Source organism: Entelurus aequoreus, linkage group LG16, assembly GCF_033978785.1.
Source record: "Entelurus aequoreus isolate RoL-2023_Sb linkage group LG16, RoL_Eaeq_v1.1, whole genome shotgun sequence".
Classification (NCBI taxonomy): domain Eukaryota; kingdom Metazoa; phylum Chordata; class Actinopteri; order Syngnathiformes; family Syngnathidae; genus Entelurus; species Entelurus aequoreus.
In genome coordinates, this window is record NC_084746.1 from 4832716 (window position 1) to 4860456 (window position 27741).

General features: G+C 39.9%; 1 protein-coding gene across 1 annotated transcript; it reads right to left on the minus strand.

The window, feature by feature from the left end:
* Positions 1–3690: 3690 nt before the first annotated feature.
* Positions 3691–27741, minus strand: ap1m1 (adaptor related protein complex 1 subunit mu 1). Its single transcript, XM_062023420.1, has 12 exons — positions 27545–27741; positions 23508–23664; positions 23345–23412; positions 23138–23268; positions 17480–17627; positions 17148–17274; positions 16897–17039; positions 15515–15586; positions 15018–15176; positions 14734–14859; positions 4615–4690; positions 3691–4214 (listed from the first exon to the last, which is right to left on the minus strand). The coding sequence occupies exons 1-12, from the start codon at positions 27584–27586 to the stop codon at positions 4192–4194; spliced, it is 1272 nt and encodes a 423-aa protein (XP_061879404.1). The 5' UTR covers positions 27587–27741; the 3' UTR covers positions 3691–4191.

Sequence of the window (27741 nt, forward strand, 5' to 3'; positions counted from 1 at the left end):
AATGAGCAAAAGAACAAAGAGACATTCCACAAAAGACGACTTCCTCGAGCCTATTGTGATATGATGAAGTACCTGGAACACTTCCAGCCTAAACAGACACAACAGGTGCACTGAAAGAACATTCATTAATTATCTCATTAAAGTAGAACCACATACGCTACTCAAAACATTAGGCACATTCTACCAGGAGCTGTTCTGAAAAAAATATTTTGAATGACAAGGTAAGGTATCAACTTGAAAATGTACAATTATTGTGCATCATTATCTTTGTAATGACAGATTATTACATGGGAACAGGTGCTCCTGGTGATGTGCTGTCATTGCAGTGATATCGAACCCGCTCATCTGTGTGTCGCGATCACATGACCTAAAACTAGGAGTGTAACGGTACGTGTATTTGTATTGAACCGTTTCGGTACGGGGGTTTCGGTTCGGTACCGAACGAGTTTCTAAGCTAAAGTCTTAACAAGCTGCTTTGCTTCTTCTGCCTGTCTCAGCAACCAGCATTGTCCCACCCACACAACCATCTGATTGGTTACATTCAGAGCGGTAACAGCCAATCAGCAGTGCGTATTCAGAGCGCATGTAGTCAATGCTTCAGCGTCGAGCAGATAGGCGTTTAGCAGGTGAGCATAAGGCAGCGGACTCACCCCAAATGATGATAAACACCTCCCAGTCAACTACTAGTAACATCACTATGAGCCCGTTGACGTTCTAGAAACTTAAACTGCAGCTCAGTTCGCTCGCAGTCCTGGCTTGAGGTGAAGGCCAATTAGCTTTTAGCGTAACGTTCGCTCACTTTGCGGCGTGTGTGCGTGCGTGCGTGTTACGGACAGCAAAGCCCTGTCTGTCTGTTATTTCACTTGACCTTTTTCTGTGTTGATTGAGCTGTGTTGAAGCAGCAAAAAAGGACATTATGTTAAATGAAGAGTTTCTGTCTCTGATAGTTGATATAATAATGTAACTGCATCATTAAGCCTACATGAACTCCATGGTGTTTAGGGATGAATAGTCTCTCCTATTGCTATTGTACTATTTTTTCAGCTATAGTTACATTAAAGGCCTACTGAAATGAATTTTTTTTATTTAAACGGGGATAGCAGATCTATTCTGTGTCATACTTGATCATTTCGCGATATTGCCATATTTCTGCTGAAAGGATTTAGTAGAGAACAACGACGAGATCGCAACTTTTGGTATCTGACAAAAAAAAAGCCTTGCCCCTACCGGAAGTAGCGTGACGTAGTCAGTTGAACATTTCCGCAAATTTCCCTATTGTTTACAGTAGGGATGTCCGATAATGGCTTTTTGTCGATATCCGATATGCCGATATTGTCCAACTCTTTAATTACCGATACCAACCGATACCGATATCAACCGATATATACAGTCGTGGAATTAACACATTATTATGCCTAATTTGGACAACCAGGTATGGTGAAGATAAGGTACTTTTTAAAAAAATTAATCAAATAAAATAAGATAAATAAATTAAAAACATTTTCTTGAATAAAAAAGAAGGTAAAACAATATAAAAACAGTTACATAGAAACTAGTAATTAATGAAAATTTGTAAAATTAACTGTCAAAGGTTAGTATTATTAGTGGACCAGCAGCACGCACAATCATGTGTGCTTACGGACTGTATCCCTTGCAGACTGTATTGATATATATTGATATATAATGTAGGAAGCAGAATATTAATAACAGAAAGAAACAACCCTTTTGTGTGAATGAGTGTAAATGGGGGAGGGAGGTTTTTTGGGTTGGTGCACTAATTGTAAGTGTATCTTGTGTTTTTTATGTGGATTTAATAAAAAACAAACAAAAAAAACAAAACAAAAAAAAAAACAATACTGATGATAAAAAAACCGATACCGATAATTTCCGATATTACATTTTAACGCATTTATCGGCCGATAATATCGGCAGACCGATATTATCGGACATCTCTAGTTTACAGTGATGGCGGCCAGAAGTGAGAGCGATTCGGACCGAGAAAGCGACGATTTCCCCTTTAATTTGAGCGAGGATGAAAGATTTGTGGATGAGGAAAGTGCAAGTGAAGGACTAGTGGGGAGTGGAAGCGATTCAGATAGGGAAGATGCTGTGAGAGGCGGGTGGGACCTGATATTCAGCTGGGAATGACTACAACAGTAAATAAACACAAGACATATATATACTCTATTAGCCACAACACAACCAGGCTTATACTTAATATAGCTCCTAGCTCCCGTCCATAGAACCCGCCAATACAATTCAAACACCTGCACAACACACACAATCACTCAGCCCAAAGGACCGTTCACTTAACCCAAGGTTCATAAAGCTTATATATTTACCCAAAGTTACGTACGTGACACGCACGTACGGGCAAGCGATCAAATGTTTGGAAGCGCAGCTGCGTACTCACGGTACCACGTCTGTGTATCGAAGTCAAAGTCCTCCTGGTAAGAGTCTCTGTTGTCCGAGTTCTTCGATCTTTACTGCATCTTTCGGGAATGTAAACAATGAAACACCAGCTGTGTTGTGTTGCTGACTTCCCTCGCAAAATACTCCGCTTCGCACCGACAACTTTCTTCTTTGCTTGCTCAGCTTCTTTCTCCATAATGCAATGAACAAATTGCAACAGATTCACCAACACAGATGTCCAGAATACTGTGGAATAATGAGATGAAAACAGAGCTATTTTGCATAGGCTTTAATTGGGGACGGATACTTCTGTTTCACTGGCTACGTCACGCGCATACGTCATCATCCAAAGGCGTTTTCAACCGGAAGTTTAGCGGGAAATTTAAAATTGCACTTTATAAGTTAACCCGGCCGTATTGGCATGTGTTGCAATGTTAAGATTTCATCATTGATATATAAACTATCAGACTGCGTGGTCGCTAGTAGTGGCTTTCAGTAGGCCTTTAATCATTAGAAATGCAGCAGCCTACTTTTGAATGACAGGGTCCCTGCTATCACATGTTGATAAAAATATAACATTTACATAATAAAAATCATCTACCGGCTTCCCAAATGCTGTAATAAATTAAGCATGATGAGTTGACTTGAAACTGTTTAATGTTGCACTTTTTATAAGTAGAAGAAAAGTTTTGTCATTTTATTTAATCTGAGCAACAACTTGAGGCAGTTTAATGTTGATTAACGTGGGCAGAATTATTATAGTGTTGCCAATGTTAAAAGGATAAAGCCATTGCTTACACATTTGGTAAATAAATAACCAAAAAATGTATATTTTGTTGTTTTCTTACTGTACCGAAAATGAACCGAACCGTGACCTCTAAACCGAGGTACGTACCGAACCGAAATTTTTGTGTACCGTTACACCCCTACCTAAAACGCTCTTTTTTAGCAGTGAGCTCACGCTGGACCACTGCGCTCCGACATAGAGCTCAGCACAAAAGCCACACAGCATCCCTGCGACCACAACTTGACTCATCCTTTTTCCCACCTCCCTGTGCCTGCTGACGAAGCACAAATCGGCGCTATACGATATCACAGGTCAGGGCGGTTAAAGGAGATGCATTTTCGGAACGGACCTCCGGGACGGGTATTTAAAGTCGTAGATATGAACCAAGGCAATACATTATTTGGTTGTAGACAGACGTGTTAAAATGTAATGGAGCATTAAAGCCTGCGGTGTAGGTCCGCATACATCGCTTCAAATGATAAGTCTGCAGGTGTTTTCTCTAAATATACATTTAATGATTACAGGATGTGGTTACACATGGAATAAAGAGAGGTATATTTGTTAGGGATCATTACCATGCAACCTCAATGTGATGATTTATATTTTATGCACGTCTGATGGCGTTGCATCACAGAGAGAAACAATGATTGGCTTTCATACGTGTAACGAATAACACTGACCTCATCGATATGTATCAAATATATACAGAAAATCACAGAGGTGAGGGCGTGTGTGTGAGGTGGTGACAGCAAAAAGAGTGAATTGTATCACTTTTCTGACCTACTGATGACGCTGCATGTAAACATGACTCCTGTTTGACACGGACGCTTTCCTCCGAAAGACTCTTTCCTCCATAACGTCCCTCACCGAACTCTTCATCTAATGTTTTGCAATGACTGGAAAAATGAACAAATAAGAATTGACAGTCCTGTGGTCTCTTCATGGACACATGCCAGCGGTCTGACTCTGCCCCTCCCCGGTTGAGGCGTCGCCTACTGGGTGCGGAGCTGGTAATCTGCAGAGGAAATGGACAAGACTTAATTAAATATGGTGATAAATAAAACAAGAGGATTGTGGAGAAATCAAGTGGCTGCTACTTTCCACCCCGACAGGAGGACGGGAATACAAAGGAAATGAGGAGGATGTTGGCCAATTAGAGGCTGCATCAACCAAAAGACCACGCAAGTGCAACCTTTCCACATTATTATGTAGAAGTTTAAAAAAAAATCACTTTCACATATTTCACAGGACGTTGCCTCATGTGTTAGTTTTTTTTCTTCTTCTTTTAAATAGAAAAAGCGCATCAGTTCCCACCACATTGCAGGCCATTGCCTAACTCTTGCCTAATGCCAGCACAAAAGCACGGTGAGTGAGTGAGTGCGTGTGTGTGTGTGTGTGTGCGTGTGTGTAATGACCTCCATTCTGAGTGATGTAGCGCACCCACGGCAGGGCCTGGTAGCCGCTCTTCTCGATGATCTTCAGGTAGCGCACCTGCCGACAAATACACCGTTACCAACACAAGGTTCAAAGTTCATGCAAATACTAAATAAAAAAACAACTTTTCATCATTCTACAAACCCCGTTTCCATATGAGTTGGGAAATTGTGTTAGATGTAAATATAAACGGAATACAATGATTTGCAAATCCTTTTCAACCAATATTCAATTGAATGCACTACAAAGACAAGATATTTGATGTTCAAACTCATAAACTTTATTTTTTTTTGGCAAATAATAATTAACTTAGAATTTCATGGCTGCAACACGTGCCAAAGTAGTTGGGAAAGGGCATGTTCACCACTGTGTTACATGGCCTTTCCTTTTAACAACACTCAGTAAACGTTTGGGAACTGAGGAGACACATTTTTTTAAGCTCCTCAGGTGGAATTATTTCCCATTCTTGCTTGATGTACAGCTTAAGTTGTTCAACAGTCCGGGGGTCTCCATTGTGCTATTTTAGGCTTCATAATGCGCCACACATTTTCAATGGGAGACAGGTCTGGACTACAGGCAGGCCAGTCTAGTACCCGCTCTCTTTTACTATGAAGCCACGTTGTTGTAACATGTGGCTTGGCATTGTCTTGCTGAAATAAGCAGGGGCGTCCATGGTAACGTTGCTTGGATGGCAACATATGTTGCTCCAAAACCTGTATGTACCTTTCAGCATTAATGGCGCCTTCACAGATGTGTAAGTTACCCATGTCTTGGGCACTAATACACCCCCATACCATCACACATGCTGGCTTTTACACTTTGCGCCTAGAACAATCCGGATGGTTCTTTTCCTCTTTGGTCCGGAGGACACGACGTCCACAGTTTCCAAAAACAATTTGAAATGTGGACTCGTCAGACCACAGAACACTTTTACACTTTGTGTCAGTCCATCTTAGATGAGCTCAGGCCCAGCGAAGCCGACGGCGTTTCTGGGTGTTGTTGATAAACGGTTTTCGCCTTGCATAGGAGAGTTTTAACTTGCACTTACAGATGTAGCGACCGACTGTAGTTACTGACAGTGGGTTTCTGAAGTGTTCCTGAGCCCATGTGGTGATATCCTTTACACACTGATGTCGCTTGTTGATGCAGTACAGCCTGAGGGATCAAAGGTCACGGGCTTAGCTGCTTACGTGCAGTGATTTCTCCAGATTCTCTGAACCCTTTGATGATATTACGGAGCGTAGATGGTGAAATCCCTAAATTCCTTGCAATAACTGGTTGAGAATGGTTTTTCTTAAACTGTTCAACAATTTGCTCACGCATTTGTTGACAAAGTGGTGACCCTCGCCCCCTCCTTGTTTGTGAATGACTGAGCATTTCATGGAATCTACTTTTATACCCAATCATGGCACCCACCTGTTCCCAATTTGCCTGTTCACCTGTGGGATGTTCCAAATAAGTGTTTGATGAGCATTCCTCAACTTTATCAGTATTTATTGCCACCTTTCCCAACTTCTTTGTCACGTGTTGCTGGCATCAAATTCTAAAGTTAATGATTATTTGCCAAAAAAAAAAAAGTTTATCAGTTTGAACATCAAATATGTTGTCTTTGTTAGCATATTCAACTGAATATGGGTTGAAAATGATTTGCAAATCATTGTATTCCATTTATATTTACATCTAACACAATTTCCCAACTCATATGGAAACGGGGTTTGTAAATCCTACCACACCAAATGTGAAGTCCTGTAAATAATCTATGACATAAAAATACATAAATAACAATTAGGATAACTTAGTAACTAATAATAATGATAACTAAAGTCAGTATTTACATTAACTAACTCCGCTTTGCATTTGGTATTAGTGACATAAATACTAACTTGTGACTGAGGTTTCTGTCCACACAGGAACATTTAGGTTTCGTTTTGCTGCCAGGTAGAAAAAATAAATTAACGCGTCCACATTGTGTTGTAACAACGACGTGAGGAAGAATTAGCATGCAAACTTGACGAACACCAGCTAGATAAAATGACGCAAAGAATAGAAGCTCAGGCATGTTATGTTTTACTTTAACGCTAAAATTACAATTACAATTACGGCAGCAAATTAATCAAACCTCATCAAATACACACTTTACAACTCCAAAACACTTTTGTTGATAAATTGTGAGCAAGTTTTATTTATTTATTAAGTATCTTTTTTTAATTAATTATTTATGTTTTGGTCTTTTAAACCACTGATTGCATTTATTTGCATAATTTTTAAAGAACATAGTAAAAAGTTGTAATTTGAGTTGCAGGTTTTGCAACAGTAAACTACATTAAGAAAAGCAAATAATTTATGTATTTAAAAATAATTTAGTTATTGTGTTTAGAGATGTCCGATAATGGCTTTTTTGCCGATATCCGATATTGTCCAACTCTTAATTACTGATTCCAATATCAACCAATACCGATATATACGGTCGTGGAATTAACACATTATTATGCCTAATTTTGTTGTGATGCCCCGCTGGATGCATTAAACAATGTAACAAGGTTTTCCAAAATAAATCAACTCAAGTTATGGAAAAAAGTGCCAACATGGCACTGCCATATTTATTATTGAAGTCACAAAGTGCATTATTTTTTTTAACATGCCTCAAAACAGCAGCTTGGAATTTGGGACATGCTCTCCCTGAGAGAGCATTAGGAGGTTGAGGTGGGCGGGGTTGGGGATATAGCAGGGGTGTATATTGTAGCGTCCCGGAAGAGTTAGTGCTGCAAGGGGTTCTGGGTATTTGTTCTGTTGTGTTTATGTTGTGTTTCGGTGCGGATGTTCCCCCGAAATGTGTTTGTCATTCTTGTTTGGTGTGGGTTCACAGTGTGGCGCATATTTGTAACAGTGTTAAAGTTGTTTATAAGGCTACCCTCAGTGAGACCTGTATGGCTGTTGATCAAGTATGCCTTGCATTCACTTGTGTGTGTGTGAAAAGCCGTAGGTATTATGTGACTGGGCCGGCACGCAAAGGAAGTGCCTTTAAGGTTTATTGGCGCTCTGTACTTCTCCCTACGTCCATGTACACAGCGGCATTTTAAAATGACATAAATTTTACTTTTTGAAACCGATACCGATAATTTTGAAACCGAAACCGATAATTTCCAATATTACATTTTAAAGCATTTATCGGCCGATAATATCGGCAGTCCGACATTATCGGACATCTCTAATTCATTTATATTGTTTGAAAGTTACTCTTATTTTTCTATTTCAAAAGTAACTCATTTTAAGAGCTGTAATTGAAATACTGTAGCATAAAACCACAGACCTTTTTGCCAAATGTTATCATACCATTAGAATCTCATACTGGCCCATGCCTACACAGGTGACAGCACTGGTTGCTAACTGGTCAATATTTGACGCTAGAAAGGACAAAAACAAACACATATGCTATCATTTGTTCCAGTGCTTTAGCTCTAGAGTATTATACTCAAAAGTCTCAACTTTGTTGCATTGTTCCATTTTCTTGCTGTCCTACAGGAGGCAATTGTTTGTTAGCCTATCTTGCTCAGATGTGCTCAACTTGTGTTTCCAAAGTTTCTTGTGGTACTTTCCTGCATAAATGGCACCAGGTTAGAATCCATCCAACCAGCAGAAGGCGCTGCTTTGTACAGAAAAGCACCAGTACACAAGCAGTTCAGTTTGATACAGAATGTGCCGAGTTTTTTTCCCCCCACATTGGAATTGTTGTACAATACAAAAATAACTGAACCGTACAATACCACTTTTTGGTACACTTCACTCACTGCTATATGATCACAATCAGGTATGCTAAACTGTTTCACACCGAACTGAACTGTACTGCTTGGTTGAAATGAGTCGTATTTGCATTAAGGTGTTTTTTACCCTCTATTTATCTGTTTTCTTTTGTAATTCAAGTTGTATTACATATATGTATTGTTGCATTTGAAACAGTTGTATTGTTGATAATGGAGGTAAATATTCATATTTATTATCAATAGTGTTATTTCTATCGGTATTTTTATTAGGGATGTCCGATAATGGCTTTTTGCCGATATCCGATATTCCGATATTGTCCAACTCTTTAATTACCGATACCGATATGAACCGATACCGATATCAACCGATATATACAGTCGTGGAATTAACACATTATTACCGGTATGTCTAATTTGGACAACCAGGTATGGTGAAGATAAGGTACTTTTAAAAAAAAATTAGAAAATAAAATAAGATAAATAAATTAAAAACATTTTCTTGAATAAAAAAGAAAGTAAAACAATATAAAAACAGTTACATAGAAACTAGTAATTAATGAAAATGAGTAACATTAACTGTTAAAGGTTAGTACTATTAGTGGACCAGCAGCACGCACAATCATGTGTGCTTACGGACTGTATCCCTGCAGACTGTATTGATATATATTGATATATAATGTAGGAACCAGAATATTAATAACAGAAAGAAACAACCCTTTTGTGTGAATGAGGAGGGAGGTTTTTTGGGTTGGTGCAGTAATTGTACGTGTATCTTGTGTTTTTTATGTTGATTTAATTAAAAAAAAACAAAAAAAAACAAAACAAAAAAAAAAAACGATACCGATAATAAAAAAAACGATACCGATAATTTCCGATATTACATTTTAACGCATTTATCGGCCGATAATATCGGCAGGCCGATATTATCGGACATCCCTAATTTTTATGGTTCTATTTGTAGTGCAATAATGTTCATTGTCATTTCGGTGTTATTACTATCTACTTCACTATCATTTATGGTGTCAAATTTGTACATATCGTATTCACTGATGTTGTTTTTGTTGTTGTTGTTTCTCTATCGTGTCCCCGCAATTTCCCCCTTTGTCTTCCTTTTTTTCTTCTTTGTATCCACTCCTGCTACAGTCTGGCTGCGCCAAACCGAAATAAATCAATTTAATAAAGTCAAATACAAATAGTTTGAGTTTGAGTTTGAGTTTGAGTTTATTTCGAACATGCAAGCATACAACATGATACATCACAATTTCCAGTTTCTCTTTTCAACATGTTCGAAAAGGAGTAGGAAGAAGCAGAGCTTATTTAATCCTACCCCTTTTCTTTACATAACAGTTGCAAAACTTTTTGTTCACTTCCTGTTCACAATTTATTCACAATAAACTCCATAAGTAATCACAATAAAAATAAATAAATAAATAATAGTAAGAATTTGATAATAATAATTGGTGAAGTAAGTCATATTTCATATGATGAGATAAGTGAGATTACTTTAAGAATGAATGAATGGATGGATGAAATAAATTGAGAATGTTTGTCATGGTTCTTCTTCTTTGTACTTTGTAAACACTTTAAGTTTGAAGTGTTTCTTGAAGTGTATCATATTAGTACATTGTTTGATTGCTTTGCTTAATCCATTCCATAATTTAATTCCACATATTGATATACTGAAGGTCTTAAGTGTTGTATGTGCAAACAAATGTTTTAAATTACGTTTTTCTCTAAGATTATATTTCTCCTCTTTTTTTGAGAAGAATTGTTGTATATTCTTGGGTAGCAGGTTATAGTTTGCTTTGTGCATAATTTTAGCTGTTTGCAAATTCACTATGTCGTGGAATTTCAGTATTTTTGATTCAATAAATAAAGGGTTTGTATGCTCTCTATATCCAACATTATGTATTATTCTAACTGATCTTTTTTGTAACACCGTTAATGAATGAAGTGTACTTTTGTAATTATTTCCCCATATTTCTACACAGTAGCTCAGATATGGTAACACTAGTGAGCAGTAGAGAATATGAAGTGATTTTTGGTCTAGAACATGTTTTGCTTTATTCATTATTGACGTGTTTCTCGCAACTTTATGTTGTATATTTTTTACGTGATATTTCCAGTTCAATTTATCATCAATCATTATACCTAGAATTTGGTTTCATTTACTCTTTCAATTTCTATTTCGTCTATTTGTATTTGTGTTTGACTTTCTCTTCTACTGTTACCAAATAGCATTATTTTAGTTTTACTAAGATAAGGCAACAAGAGAAGTATCCCCGTCTTCTCTTTGTAAAGTAAATCTGTATCAAGTGTAAAATAGAATGAGAAGTTTCTAAAGTTCTGCAGGTATTCAAAGCGAAGTACAATGTTTCTGTTGTCCAAACCAGTGACTTTAAAAAAAGCCCTTGAGTCAAGAAGAGTTAATATTGCACCGGCCAGAGATACGAGCCGCACACTTGAGGAAGCAGCAGCATGACTCACAAGAAGGGGGTTGAGGCTGCAGAACGGTCGTTCAAGGGAAACGCACATTTCTTTGACAGTACTGTGTTTTTTAGACGATTCAGCACAAACCCCCTATGGCTTTCACAAGGCCGTTAACCGAACAAGTGTTACCACATCGCTGGACTTCGAGTAAGGCCAAAAATAGCCATCACCAGAAGACTGTAGCACTGGGACGACATGGTGGATGTCGCTGTCTCAACATGTATGGAAGGTTCTATGTGATGTGTCAAGGATGTAAACAGCACACTTGTGCACACTCTCAAATGAGGCCTAAAGTGCGCATTTGACCACCGTAAGGCTGACGTGACCCTTTTTCTGGGGGGGATAAGCCACCATGTCTCAGTCACACTGGCTTCCAGATGACAGCGGAAACGGAGAGCGCAGGAATTTTGCTAGTGGATTGGCTCCGGTCCTCGGCTCTGGTCGCCTTGTATTTAACTTTATGCGACCCAGCAAGATCAGAGAATGCATTGGGATTGAGACTCAGGGCTGGCACAGTAAAACCGTGTCCACGCTGTCAACAAAAAGGCCATTAACCATCTGCAGGATAGCATTCTAGTGTTTTGGAATGGCGGATGCTTGTTTGTGAACATCAGGTTATACTGCCTTGTCACCTTAGCAAGAGTCAATTAGCACACGACATAAGTGTGGTCCTGCATCAATTATATGTGCACTTCAGTACATTGTGCTCACTTCTAATGTGTGCTACCTCTGTAATTAGTTGCACAATTTAGAGGAACTTTCCCATGCCCTGATAGTTACACGACTTAATTAAACTCCACTGCCTCTCCTCGCACGTAGCAGGTGGCCACATGCGTTGGACAGTAACATGGGTGGCCGAGTGCACCCAAGTGAGATAAACGCTGACAAATGTCGGAATTAAGTCACTTCGTGGCACTAAAAAGGCCTGAAAATACGAGCGCTGGTGGTCTGTTGTGACAGATTTGTGTTTTTTCCCGCATATTGGCGTCTGTCTGCTAGTTGACGTCTTCATCGGCGCTCGCTTTTGAGCACCAGTCGGTGAGTCAGTGCACAAGCCAAAGTGAGCAAGGCGGAGAGGGTCAAGAAAAGGGCAGAATGAAGCGGCTTCCAAACTGCTTAAAATTAGCTTGGATGCGAGCGTGTCGTTTCCAAGTGGGATGGACGACATCCACGCCAACCTAATCATGTTTTGTTGGCAAATGTGGCAATGCTGATGATGTATCAGCGCTCTTAATGAAAGTCATTCAAAAGTCTCAATAAAAAGTAGCGTGACTATACTTTGACCCTTTGTTGCTCATGAACAGTAGCAGCAATTATGAATGACTGAAGTTCAGAGGATGATAATTGAACAGCATAGATAACTATAACATGTGAGAGCACCTTGAACTCACCAGGTAGTGAGTCAGACTTGGTTTATTAATAATAAACATCACTTATTAATAGTTGATAATGTCATCAGTAACCTTGTAAAAGATCATTTATAAACCAGTCATGAAACTTAGCCTTCTGGAAAAATGCCATCAGTTTATGTCAGTGGTTCTTAACCTGGGTTCGATCGAACCCTAGGGGTTCGGTGAGTCGGGCTCAGGGGTTCGGCGGAGGTCAAGAAACACCAAACTCATCGTATAAATAAAAACTTCTCCCTATCGGCGTATTACGGATACGGCAACAGCAGAAGTAAGACTGATTTGCAGGTGTGTAATTTGTTGTGAGTTTATGCACTGTGTTGGTTTTGTTCTTTGAACAAGGTGATGTTCATGCACATTTTGTGCACCAGTAATAAAACATGGTAAAACTTTAGTATGGGGAACATATTCACCATTAATTAGTTGCTTATTAACATGCAAATTAGTAACATATTGGCTCTTAACTAGTCATTATTAAGTACTTATTAATGCCTTATTCGGCATGGCCTTATTGTAACCCTAACCCTCTAACCCTGGCCCTAACCCTCTAACCCTAACCCTAACCAAATAACTCTAAATTAAGTCTTTGTTACTTAGAATATGTTCCCCATACTAAAGTGTTACCAAAAACATATAACTTTGTCTTGAATTTGAAAAAATACAACATTTTATTTTTCACTAAAGTAGGGTTTGGTGAATACGCATATGAAACTGGTGGGGTTCAGTACCTCCAACAACCACTGGTTTATGTATACAAGATGTAGGCGCAAAGGATGGGAGTTTCATTCCAAACCTCGATAATACGCATATTGTTTAACTCGGTAGACGAGCACCGTGTAACCGAGCAGCTTCTCTAATTGTAGAGGATATATGTTAGAGATGCACAATTAATTGTTTAAAGATTGTGATTTAAATTCACAGATGTACGTAGGGATGGGTACCAATTTCTGTGCTTTTACAGGTACCGACCAAATTCAGTCTGTACTGTCGGGTACCAAATCAAGTAAAATCATGCGGTACCATATTTCAATACCTTTATTGCTTGTGATTTCATGTCCAGTTGCAGACCCGCAACTAACTCAAGCACTTAGAGCGGACTCAGCCGGTCTGCCTCTATGTAATGTTACAATTTTCCATGCCAATGAAGCAAACATGCCTGATAAAACATGTTTAAAAGTAAGGTTCCACTTTTAAAAATGCACTAGCTTAATGATAATTTACATTGCCATATGTCATATACATGCTACTGATTAACATTAGCGATTTTACGTGGCGATTTCAACACCTCCAAATTTGGCAATGAAAAATACAACTAAGATGCACGCTACAAATTCAACTGCTGGTGTTTAATAAGTACAATACTTAAAGTACAAACACTTTGTAGGACTCAACAAAAGACAAGACTGTCACATTGAACTTAAAAGCAAAGACAACTTTGTGACTACAGCAACACACCCATGACAAACTGAAATTAATGCCTACACTGCAAAAACTGAAATCTAAGTAAGATTAAATATCTCAAATAAGGGTGATATTTGCTTATTTTCTGTCTGATAAGATCATTCTTCTCACTAAGCAGATTTTATGTTAGTGTTTTACTTGTTTTAAGGGTTTTGGTCTTAAATGATCTCAGTAAGATATTACAGCTTGTTGTTGAGATTTTATGACCTATATTGAGTAAAACATGCTTGAAACTAGAATATCAACTGAATTATTATTAAATATTTTTAGTTTAGTAATGTTTAAGTGTTTTCATCTGTCCTGTAAAAGACAAAAACAGACAATAACAGAGGTTGGGAGTTCAGCCATTTCTTGCAGTGAAACAACAGTCAAGCATGCAGTATGTGACTAAGATCATTTGTCACTTGTGCAGCTCTTGCTTCGGCGATTTTCTTTTCGTCAGAAAAGTACATTGTTCGGCGTTGGTTTGATGTGGAATGCAAAAGTGCAATTAAGGGAACCTGATGCAAACTATTTCTAGTTGTCTTTGAATACGTTTGCCAAATGGCATTTGCATGCTCTCGTCAGGACATGGGAAAATGTCATGTTGCGTTCCTGCAATGCGTATAATCACTGTACAACTGTCGTTGTGCAGTCAGTGCAAAGCTCTGCTGTGCCAGCATTCCAAAGGGGAGGAAGAGGAGGAGGACGAACATTTACATCTTTTTTGGGTTCCAAATACGAATATTTTTTTTAATGATAAACACATAAGCACTGAGCCAAGTTGCTTTTTATCCATCAACAAGTGAGCCTTCACAGATGCTACACTGCCCCCTGTGGCCAAACATAGGTTGCATTTAAATGATCAGAATTCCAAAGTGGAGAGATGTGAAACGCAAAACTGGAGACCATGTTTTGGACAGTGTGTACTGGACCTGAAGCTGAATTTTTCACCTTTTATCTGCAGATTAAGTACATTACAAATGCACCCAAGCGTGCGTACCTGGATGCCAGAGGTGGTGAAATAGGGGATCTCGAACTTGACACTGATCGGGGGCTTCCCCTCCTTATCTTCAGCTTCCACGCTTGGAAGGCCAAAGTGGGCTCGCATCAAATACTCCTTCCCGCCCTGTCGCAAATACATGACAGTTGCATTGTAAGAAAATGAAAACGGGTTAGTTTGGCGCAGAGTGAGTCAGACAGAAGGGAGAAAATAATGAGTGAGTTTAAAGCCTATAAATCATTTGCTTTGTTATGCACTCATGAGTCACAGGCGGCGCTGCTCACGGGGAAGGACTTTATGGACCAGACGATTTCGCTGTTCTCAGGCACCCACTTGACGCTGCCAACCGTGGTCTTAAACTTGGGAGAGTCGGCGTCTGTTGGCACTGGAATGTGGATCTCCACGTTGTTGGCGGTGGAGCGCCGCTTGAACTGACTTTTGGCCTGGAGGGATGGGATTAGCGGGTCAAGTTTGATGCGGCACGGTGGGGATGACTAACCAGTTTCGAATTGACAACCGAAGTCACCGAGGTGGCTGACTATTTCAATAATAATAATAATAATAATTAAATTAGCCGTTATCTTCACAATAGTTTCACACTGACACTCAACAAAGATACAAACGCAACCCAATCAATCATCATCTTGATATATACACCTGTGAGGTGGCTGTAGTGCCCCCCTAGGTTTTAGAGGTTTGTGTTTAGCTCATGAAAAATTGGAGAAAACAAAAGTGTTTGTTTATAATTTAGTTGAACATATGTCACAGAGTGGGAACCTACCTTTATCATGTACTCAATGCGACTATGAGAATGCTTCTCAATGACAGATTCAATCCAGATCAGCGGCTTTACCTGAGACATAAACATTATCACATTTCATCTGCGAGCAAAAAGTCACAGGTTGCATTCATCAGTTTTCCTCTTAGCAAAAACACTGCCTCCCTCTAGTGGACAACAGACATCACTACAGCATAAAGCAGGGGTCACCAACCTTTTTGAAACCAAGAGCTACTTATTGGGTACTGATTAATGCGAAGGGCTACCAGTTTGATACACACTTAAATAAATTGCCAGAAATAGCCAATTTGCTCAATTTTACTTTAACTCTGTTATTATTAATAATTAATGATATTTACACTTAATTCAACTGTTTAAAAGAGGAGAAAACACGAAACAAATGACAATTAAATTTTGAAACAAAGTTTATCTTCAATTTCGACTCTTTAAAATTCAAAATTCTACCGAAAAAAAAGAAGAGAAAAACTAGCTAATTCGAATCTTTTTGAAAAAATTAAAAATAATAATTTATGGAACATCATTAGTAATTTTTCTTGATTAAGATTAATTTTACAATTTTGATGACATGTTTTAAATAGGTTAAAATCCAATCTACACTTTGTTAGAATATATAACAAATTGGACCAAGCTATATTTCTAACAAAGACAAATCATTATTTCTTCTGTATTTTCCAGAACAAAAATTTTAAAAGAAATTCAAAAGACTTTGAAATAAGATTCACATTTTATTCTACAGATTTTCTAGATTTGCCAGAATATTTTTTTTTAATTTTAATCATAATAAGTTTGAAGAAATATTTCACAAATATTCTTCGTCGAAAAAACAGAAGCTAAAGTTAAGAATTAAATTAAAATGTATTTATTATTCTTTACAATAAAAAAATACATTTACTTGAACATTGATTTAAATTGTCAGGAAAGAAGAGGAGGGAATTTAAAAGGTAAAAAGGTATATGTGTTTAAAAATCCTAAAATCATTTTTAAGGTTGTATTTTTTCTCAAAAATTGTCTTTCTGAAAGTTATAAGAAGCAAAGTAAAAATGTATTTAAACAAGTGAAGACCAAGTCTTTAAAATATTTTCTATTTGAGTTTTGTCTCTCTTAGAATTAAAAATGTCGGGCAAAACAAGACCAGCTTGCTAGTAAATAAATACAATTTAAAAAATAGAGGCAGCTCACTGGTAAGTGCTGCTATTTGAGCTATTTTTAGAACAGGCCAGTGGGCTACTCATCTGGTCCTTACGGGCTACCTGGTGCCCGCGGGCACCGCGTTGGTGACCCCTGGCATAGAGCATTAGGAATGATTGGTCTTCCCTTGTACTTCATCCATTTTCTACCGCTACCTCGAAAAGTAAAAAGCTTACATGGGTGTTGAGGCGGTAAGACATAAGCTCAAACTCTCCGTCGGGCGGGATGAAGGAGATGGTGCGGTCGTTCTCAAAGCGAGACAGACGGACACACTGATGGAATTTGACATCCTCCAGCTCCACTGATTTACTCTTCCCTCCTGCAGGAAGCCACAAGGGGGACCATTTTACCAGAAAATGTAAAACATAGATTGCACAGTTTTTGGTACATAAAGCAATAGAAAATGGCTGTTTTTGCAGCAACTCACGTCCAGTATTTTCAAACAGAACCTTGTCGTTGAGGCCCAGTCGCAACTCGGGCATTCCTGACAGGAATACGCGCATCTTGATAGAGCCGACAATCTCGCTGCGTAGAACGTTGCCGTTGGCACTGACCTGAGGAGGAGGAGGAAGAAAGGAGCCAATCAAAATCTGCTGGACACATGCAAAGCAACATCAGCCATGTTGACACTATGTGGAGGATGTTGACATGCACACAGGAAGGAACTTTAGAGTCAGTCTGAATGGCATTCTCTGAGCAGCGCACACACACAAACGCACAGACATGCACACACACTCTACTAAGACAATTAGTTCCTACTAGCAGGTTGACGGACTCAATGACGTCCAGGAAGACTTCGTTTTTCCTGTACTTGATGCCCTCTGATCGCCACGAGACGGCGTTGGTGACTGTGGCGGGAGGGCGGGGGGCGCCTGTGTCGAGCTTGTGGCCCTCCTGAGTTATATATCTGACGGGAGGAAAACAAAAGCAAAAAACAAAAGAGTAATTAACAGCAATCTTTCAAGAACCTTTATCGAAACCCATGCATGTATTCATGCTCGCCATTGTCTGTTCTGTTGTTGATGTTCCACTGCACAGCATTTTGTGTCCAACATTTGACTAACTTACTCAACTAAGTACAGTGTTTCCCATACATTGATACTGCGCAACCTGTTGCCCTACCCCATAACCACATCATAATTGAACTGCGTGTGTAAGGGACAAGCGGTAGAATATGGACGGTTGGGCGTTTCAACTAGGTGTGTTATGATCCCATATTGATGTTGGTCTATATCAGTAAAAAAATAAGTAAGGATTATTTGGGCTTGCATGTAAAATGTCCGATATAATCTCAGATACAAGAAGTCCTGCAGTATGTTTACTTGTACAAAACTGGACAGCCAGTGAGCATCCGAATGTCCTTCAATAAGCACACAAAGTTGGTCTTTTCAACAGGTAAACATGGTCAGCTATAGGCTACTAGGAGCTAGCTGCTACACAGCAGCTAAGCTCACAATAGCGCACAAGCTAAACATATGTAATAAGTGTCCTTTATTGAACAATATTGCAGTCTAAAACAGCACGTTATTTGGTATAAACAAGTATCAAATAATTATAGTTGTATATTACTTACACATACAAATTCTCCAAGGTAGAAAGTCTCCAATAACAAACGTGTCTGCAGCATGAGCTTAATTATTGTGGGCAGTAGGTGTCACCAAAAAAACAAGTACCACTCGACTTCAACTTAAAGACAGGATGAGTCCATTCTAGATGGTTAATAATAAATAGGTTAGTGTTTTACATCTGTGTTTTTCAACCACAATGCCTCGGCACACTAGTGTGCCAGGAGATTATGTAATTTCCCCTATTTGGGTTAAAAATATTTTTTGCAAACCAGTAATTATAGTCTGCAAATGATGTGTTGTTGAGTGTCTATGCTGTCTAGAGCTCGGCAGAGTAACCGTGTAATACTCTTCCATATCAGTAGGTGGCAGCCGGTAGCTAATTGGAGTATTTATACTCCAAAACCAGGATGCTGTGCCCTATCATGGTGGGAAAAACAACTGTTGAATTGTAAACAAAAAATCCTACTGTCAATGCCAACAACAGTCGAAGTGTAATTTCCCCTAGTTAGCACTGAGGTATTGTATGGCAGTACGATCGCTGTGGACCAACCACTAACCGCCCAAAATAGTCGCCCACGTTAGCATTCCATTCAGTTCAAATGGCACATAGGAGCATATGTGACCAGAATGTTTCTAAGTCCTATTATTTGTTGGAAGCTAAACTGCAGAGTCTTTTAGAAATGGTTGAAGGTTGAATGACAGTGTTGTATGTGGGAGATAGGTGGTGTCGCAGACCAACTACTCTGTTCAGGTATGGTTTTTCAACCTTGACATAGATGGCTTTCCTCGCTCTTCTTTCATACCATCCGACCTCCCTGTCCAGAATCTGTACGTTTTTGTTCTCAAAGGAGTGCTGTTTCTCCTTGAGGTGCAGGTAGACAGCTGAGTCTTGGCCTGAAGAGTTTGCCCGTCTATGCTGTGCCATACATCGTATTAGTGGTTGTTTTGTTTCCCCAATATATGAATCAGTACATTCATTATTACCAGATTGTTATTGTGGGTGTGGGGTGTCCGGTCTTTAGGATGCACCAGTCTTTGTCTCAGGGTGTTGCCTGGTTTGAAGTGTAATGGGATGTTGTGTTGGTTAACACATTTCCTGAGTGCTCAGATAGGCCTCATACATATGGAATGACAATATTTTTGAGTCTGTCACCTTTTTTCTCCGCATCCACTCTGTTCTTGTTTCTTCTAGAACTGGATGCACCTTTCACAAACGACCAGCTGGGGTGACTGCAGGTTTTAAGGGCTTCCCTCAAATGCTTATGCTCTTTCTCTTTGGTCTGCGGGCTGGTCGGAACATTATCAGCTGTATGTTGTAGGGTTCTGATAACATCCAGTTATAATGGTAAATGGGTTATACCTGTATAGCGCTTTTCTACCTTCAAGGTACTCAAAGCGCTTTGACACCATTTCTACATTTCCCACTCATACACACATTCACACACTGATGACGGGAGCTGCCATGCACGGCCCTAACTACGACCCATCAGGAGCAAGGGTGAAGTGTCTTGCTCAAGGACACAACAGACGTGACTAGGATGGTGGAAGCCGTGGATCAAACCAGGAACCCACAGGTTGCTGGCACGGCCGCTCTCCCAACCGAGCCACGCCGTCCCCAGTCTGTGTTCCAGTGGGAACACAGACACAGATCAATACCTACAAAAAGTAGGTATTGATCGGAATGTGTTGGTTTTCATTAAACCCCGACATTGAGGCCCCTGTTCTCTCCAATGTGGCCATCACAGTCCAAAAAAGGCAACTTGCTGTCTTTGACATCCTCACGTGTGAACTTGATGTTTTTGTCCACTGAGTTAATGTGCTCGGTGAAGGCTTAAACTTCTTGGCTTCTGATTTCAACCCATGTCTCATCCACATACCTGTACCAATGACTTGGCGCTGTTCCCTTAAAGGCCTACTGAAAGCCACTACTACCGACCACGCAGTATGATAGTTTATATATCAATGATGAAATCTTATCATTGCAACACATGCCAATACGGCCGGGTTAACTTATAAAGTGCAATTTTAAAATTCCCGCCACACTTCCGGTTGAAAAACTCCTTTGGATATGATTTATGCGCGTGACGTCACAAAATCCACAGAAGTGGTTGGACCCCGTCGAACCCGATACAGAAACCTCTTGTTTTCTTCAACAAAATTCCACAGTATTCTGGACATCTGTGTTGGTGAATCTTTTGCAATTTGTTTAATGAACAATGGAGGCTGCAAAGAAGAACGTTGTAGGTGGGATCGATCGGTGTATTAGCGGCTAAGTACAATACTTACAGCAACACAACAAGGACTAGCAGATGCCTAGCCGATGCTTGCCGCCAAACCCACGGATGAAGTCCTTCGTCGCGCCGTCGATCGCTGGAATGCAGGTGAGCACGGCTGTTGATGGGAAGATGAGGGCTGGCTGGCTGGCGTAGGTGGAGCGCTAATGTTTTTATCATAGTTCTGTGAGGTTTCAGGCACAACACCGGTTGCTAAATTAGCCTTAGCGTCGTTAGCAACAGCATTGTTAAGCCTTACCAGGCTGAGAATTTTTAACCGTGTAGTTACATGTACATGGTTTAATAGTATTGTTGATCTTCTGTCTATCCTTCCAGTCAGGGATTTATTTATTTTCTTTCTATCTTCATTTGAGAACGATGCTATCACGTTAGCTCAGTAGCTAAGTGTGTCACCGATGTATTGTCGTGGAGATAAAAGTCACTTTAAATGTCCATTTCGCGTGCTCGACTCTCATTTTCAAGAGGATATAGTATCCGAGGTGGTTTAAAATACAAATCCATGATCCACAATAGAAAAAGGAGAAAGTGTGGAATCCAATGAGCCAGCTTGTACCTAAGTTACGGTCAGAGCGAAAAAAGATACGTCCATCACTGCCTCTCTAATCCTTCACTGTAACGTTCCTCATCTATGAATCTTTCATCCTCGCTCAAATTAATGGGGTAATCGTCGCTTTCTCGGTACCAATCTCTCTCGCTCCATTGTAAACAAAGGAAAATTGTGAGGAATATTGCCTCCTGTGACGTCGCGCTACTTCCGGTACAGGAAAGGCTTTTTTTATCAGCGAGCAAAAGTTGCGAACTTTATCGTCGATTTTCTCTACTAAATCCTTTCAGCAAAAATATGGCAATATTGCGAAATGATCAAGTATGACACATAGAATGGACCTGCTATTCCCGTTTAAATAAAAAAAAATTCATTTCAGTAGGCCTTTAAAAGAGCTCAAAGTTCTCTTTTCTATGTCCTCCATGTAAAAGTTTGCTACTATTGGGGATACAGGTGATCCCATGGCACAACCATGTTTTTGTCGGTAAAACGATACCATGTATGTTGTATTAAAGCAAAGTTCCAGAAAAAGTTTAGTGTGGATCTATACTGTAAGGTGTGATCACCTAGTAGACGTTGCCTCAAAGTCTCTACTGCATCCTGGGTTGGAATACAGGTGAACAGGGATGTGACGTCATATGAAACTATAGTTTCATTGTTATCCAGTTTTAGATTTCTTATTTTTGCAACAAAGTCAATGGAGTTTTGGACATGATGTGGAGTTTAGCCAACCAAAGGTGCTAGGATGTTGGCTTCATACTTAGCAATATTGTATCATACAGAGTTAATGCTGCTGACAATGGGTCTGAGGGGAGCCCCATGTTTGTGTATTTCTACAAGGCCATAAATACCAGGGATGGTTTCTTGTGGGTATAATCAGTAAAACAATGCCCGGTTGAAGGCTTCAGACTATAGTAGTGTTTCCAATTATTCAATGATCTTCCTCTTGTACCCACTTGAGTCCTTTCTGAGTATTTCATATGTGTTAGAATCTTTGAGATGTGTAAGCAACTGGTTTTGGTAGTCAGTTAGATGAGAAGTACTGTGAATCGCCTCTTATCTGCTGACAGGATTGTGATGTTTTTCAACCTTGCCCAGTTTTTCTGAATAAAACTTGAAACTGAAAACTGATGTGACTACTTTCCTCTCCTGAATGGAGAGGTTAGGGGGCTTGGCATTAGAAAGAGCTGCTGTCACTTTCAGCCGAATTTGCTCCCCTTTGGTTCCTGTTAGGTTGTTTTTCCTAATGGCTAATTTTGTTGCTGTGATCAAATCAACTGAAGAAACCTGTAGGGGAGTCATAGCAAAGTTCAACCCTTTTGCCAATACATCTGTTTCTGTTTGGGTAAGAATTCTGCTGAAATTATTCACCTATTGTCTGATTCATTATCAGTTGAGTTCCCAGTTTTTTGCCTCCAAATGAGTGCCTGCGATGTGGAGGTGTTATTACTAAGTTGTCATTTTTGAATCTTTCTTGTTTGTCTTCTTTTGGTTCGGTTGTGCTGTGTAAGTTGGGTTGTAGTTCTGGAATTTGTCACCTTTTCACAGACCTCTTCAGGCAGAATTATTGCAATTTCAAGAGTAATTCGTCAAATTTTACTTTGAGGCTTTCAATTGTAAAATTGACTTGTCTTACTCTCATTTAAGAACAAAAGTACTTAAGTCGATGGGAAAATACAAGCAAACCAAGATTTATGACAGGAAACGCCCACATTTAAAGGGTCGCTCCATCTAAAGCGCACATCTTAGATAACGTCGTGCAGTAACAGCCCGAAGGCAAGGGGGAGAATGCTGCGAGGCCAGAATCCACGTAGTTGTGCATATTTTTTACTTAAGCACATGGGAGGATAGGACCCTAAGTGAGTTTGTCGCCATATTAATTGAGTATTCAGATCCATCTTGATTCTGTTTGTCAAAAAAGCGACCAGCAACAAATCTCACAACTGGGCCAGTAAGGGTACTTTTTAGAGCATTCTGGTGGGGGGTGGGATGTCAAATTGAGGTGACTCACTCTTGCAGAATCTTGCTGTCGGTGGTCTGAGGGTAACCAAAGTCCATCAGCTCGTCCATCAGCTCATAAATGATGACGAAGTTATCTCGGATGCTCTCTTCCTCCAGTTCTTTGAAATACTCTGAGAAAACCTGCAGGGTACAAAATGTACTTCATAAATAAATACTTAAAAGAGTTGTATCGTATAAACTGCAAAGTACAGCCTACCTGGACAATTTTGTACAAAAAGGAGAAAACCAAGGAAACGCTGGCATTTTTCTTGGATGTTGCGACCACTGAGGTGATGCCAAGTTAAGAGATGTTCAATCATAAGCAGCATCGGTAAACTACAGTATGATCATTTAGTGACGCCATGTTGCAAGAAGGATACAGTAAAGGTTATTGTGCTTGATCCACATGAACCGCACTCCACCGTGGGCCAGAATGGGAGACAGTGTCCCCTCTTCCTCCTTATCCATCAGGAGGCTCATGAAGTGCTCGATCTCGGACATGTCCACATCTCCGCGGTAGTTCCGGCACACCAGCACCTGACACGACACATCAGAGTTATTTTTAAGCCTTACTTAATAACCACTAACCTCTGTGTCGCTCATATTAAGGAAAACGTCACAAAAAAATCACAGGCACATTTTTTTTTAAATCTGAACTTTTATTCAGATTTGCATCAACATCAACACAGAGTCATACCAAAGACTATAAAAATGGGACCCATTACCTCTCTGCTTGGCACTCGGCATCAAGGGTTGGAATTGGGGGTTAAATCTAGGGCTGCAACAACTAATCGATTAAATTTGATTATAAAAATAGTTGGCGATTAATTTAGTCATCAATTCGTTGGATCTATACTATGCGCATGCGCAGAGGCAATTTTTTGATTTTATTATTATTTTTTATTTTATTTTTTTTAAATACATTTTTATTTATAAACTGCAACATACAGTATACAAACAGCTGAGAAACAATAATCAAAATAAGTATGGTGCCAGTATGCTGTTTTTTTTTCCAATAAAATACTGGAAAGGATAGAAATGTAGTTTGTCTCTTTTATCGAAGTAATAATCGACAGATTCATCGATCATCAAATTAATCGTTAGTTGCAGCCCTAGTTAAATCATCAAAATGATTCCCGAGCGCAGCCACCGCTGCTGCTCACTGCTCCCCTCACCTCCCGGGGGGTGGAACAAGGGGATGGGTCAAATGCAGAGGTTAATTTCACCACACCTAGTGTGTGTGTGTGTGTGAGACTATCAGTGGTACTTTAACTTTAACTTTTATAGGTTATCCCTGCCACGCCCCACCACAATGTAGTTTGTGTGTAATACTACAACTGTGCAATCAAGAAAATGCTATCAAACATAATCAATATGACAGCAACAGCTCACAGCACAAATGGGCATATAAAACACCTGTTTTTGTTTTTTAAAATAAATTCTGTACATTATTGCCACATTGAGAAAGCTGTTGCATAAACATTAACATGTGTTTTCCAAAAACTGTTGTGCATAGTAGAAACAACATTCTAGGGAGCCTTCATTAGGACAGAGCTGCGTCAGCCTGTCTTAGAGTTTTTTGATTGATTGATTGATTGAAACTTTTATTAGTAGATTGCACAGTACAGTACATATTCCGTACAATTGACCACTAAATGGTAACACCCCAATAAGTTTTGCAACTTGTTTAAGTCGGGGTCCACGTAAATCAATTCATGGTACAAATACCGTAATTTCCGGACTATAAGCCGCACCTGACTATAAGCCGCACCAGCTAAATTTAGGGGAAAATACAGATTGCTCCATATATAAGCCGCACCCGACTATAAGCCGCAGGGTTTTGATGTGTAATTACCGTAGTATATAGGGGTCCCTGCTACCATGGAGGGGATTGTCGGGACAGAGATGACTGTTTGGGAACGCAAAACGTCCCATTTATTAACAATAAATCTTTCAATCATTCAATCAAACTTTCACATCTTTGACATGGCGAACAGCATTCGTGCAGAGTACAAATAATACAACGGTGCAAAGTAATACAAAGTGCTCGCCTGTGCGTTATCAAAATAACCAGCCTACCGGTATATGAAAAGTCAGTCTTTAATCATTGTGTCATCGTCTTCCTCCTGCGTACTAAAACCACCGAAATCCTCTTCATCGGTGTCGGAGAAGAACAGGCCGTAAATAAGCCGCACCCTTGTATAAGCCGCAGGGACCAGAACGAGGGGAAAAAGTAGTGGCTTATAGTCCGGAAATTACGGTATATACTATCATCATAATACAGTCATCACACAAGTTAATCATCAGAGTATCCATCCATCCATCCATTTTCTACCGCTTGTCCCGTTCGGGGTCGCGGGGGTACTGGAGCCTATCTCAGCTACAATCGGGCGGAAGGCGGGGTACACCCTGGACAAGTCGCCACCTCATCACAGGGCCAAAACAGATAGACAGACAACATTCACACTCACATTCACACACTAAGGCCAATTTAGTGTTGCCAATCAACCTATCCCCAGGTGCATGTTTTTGGAGGTGGGAGGAAGCCGGAGTACCCGGAGGGAACCCACGCAGTCACGGGGAGAACATGCAAACTCCACACAGAAAGATCCCGAGGCCGGGATTGAACTCACAACTACTCAGGACCTTCGTATTGTGAGGCAGACGCACTAACCCCTCTGCCACCGTGCTGCCCTCATCATTGAATTATTTACATTATTTACAATCCGGGGGGTGGGATGAGGAGGGTTTGGTTGATATCAGCACTTCAGTCATCAACAATTGCATCATCAGAGAAATGGACATTGAAACAGTGTAGGTCTGACTTGGTAGGATATGTACAGCGAGCAGAGAACATAGTGAGTTCAGATAGCATAAGAACAAGTATATACATTAGAAATACATTTGATTATTTACATTTGGTTATTTACAATCCGGGGAGGTGAGATGTGGAGGGGGGAGGGTGTTAGTCAGGGGTTGAAGTTCGCCTGGAGGTGTTGTTTTAGTGCAGTTATGAAGGAGGATAGAGATGCCCTTTCTTTTACACCTGTTGGGAGTGCATTCCATATTGATGTGGCATAGAAGGAGAATGAGTTAAGACCTTTGTTAGATCGGAATATGGGTTTAACATGGTTTGTGTGGTTTGTGTTGTGGTTATGGCGGTCATTTACGTTAAGGAAGTAGTTTGACATGTACTTCGGTATCAGGAAGGTGTAGCGGATTTTATAGACTAGGCTCAGTGCAAGTTGTTTTACTCCGTCCTCCACCCTGAGCCAGCCCACTTTGGAGAAGTGGGTAGGAGTGAGGTGTGATCTGGGGTGGAGGTCTAGAAGTAATCTGACTAGCTTGTTCTGGGATGTTTGGAGTCTAGATTTGAGGGTTTTGGAGGTGCTAGGGTACCAGGAGGTGCAAGCGTAGTCGAAAAAGGGTTGAACGAGAGTTCCCGCTAGAATCCTCATGGTGCTTTTGTTGACCAGAGAGGAGATTCTATAGAGAAATCTCGTTCGTTGGTTGACCTTTTTGATTACCTTGGTTGCCATTTTATCACAGGAAAGATTAGCCTCTAGAATGGAACCTAGGTAGGTGACTTCATCTTTCCTGGTGATAACAATGACACCCACTTTTATAGTGAAGACACTGACTTTCTTGAGATTGATGTGGGACCCAAATAGGATGGATTCCGTTTTACCTAAGTGTATGGATAGAGCCAGGTGCAAATACTAAGGAGTTCAGCACTGAGGATTTTTTTCCACCTGTGACTTGTCCTTGGCGGATACCAGCAGGGCCGAGTCATCCGCAAACAGGAACAATTCACAGTCGCATGATGATGACATGTCATTTACATATATTAGGAACAGTAAAGGCCCTAATACAGTATAGTCTGGGCTTCCCTGCATAGGCTGCTGCCCCCGCAACCCGACCTCGGATAAGCGGAAGAAGATGGATGGATAACATACATCAATAAACGTGGATGCATATGCAAAAGTGCAATATGTTTATCTGTACAGTAATCTATTTATTTATATCTGCACCTTATTGCTCTTTTATCCTGCACTACAACGAGCTAATGCAACAAAATGTCGTTCTTATTTGTACTGTAAAGTTCCAATGTGATTGCCAATAAAAGGAAGTGTAAGTTGTATGCCAGTAGTGCTGCGAGAAGAAACAGCTGTCAACCTGTAGGGTGTTTTTTTCCTTTCTTAATATCACGTTAGCTGAATAAAAACATCCAAACTTCCCGCTACTAACTTAAAAGTTTTCCGCCTTTATTTCCACACCAAAAAAATAAAAACATAATCGCTGCATGACACTGAAGTGAGTGCCCGTTAGCCGCCGCTGTCAGCGAGGAATATTCTAGCACGGATGCTAACTAGCTGCTCGGCTAACGTTAGCCCGGCCCCGTTATCCGCTTCCTTACCTTTCCTTTTAAATCCAAGACGTAAACGGCGCTCGCAGACATCTTGGGACTTTTTGCTTCTAAAAAAAAATTAAACACTTTGTCTACACTTTATCGGCCGTGCTGGATGATTTCGTTGTTGGGGAGAAAAAATTAAATATCAGACGTCCATTCATAATACTATTGGGGGAAAAAACAAAACACTTGACTTCCGCATT

What these genes read in the sequence shown, in the direction of transcription:
- ap1m1 (XM_062023420.1), bottom strand. Translation starts at nt 27,586, where the DNA reads ATGTCTGCGAGCGCCGTTTACGTCTTGGATTTAAAAGGAAAG. An exon ending in TTGAGTCCGTCAACCTGCTA is followed by an intron (nt 17,275 to 17,479) that starts GTAGGAACTAAT and finishes CCTCCTCCTCAG; the next exon opens with GTCAGTGCCAACGGCAACGT. An exon ending in TCACCACCTCTGGCATCCAG is followed by an intron (nt 4,691 to 14,733) that starts GTACGCACGCTT and finishes ATTTGTCGGCAG; the next exon opens with GTGCGCTACCTGAAGATCAT.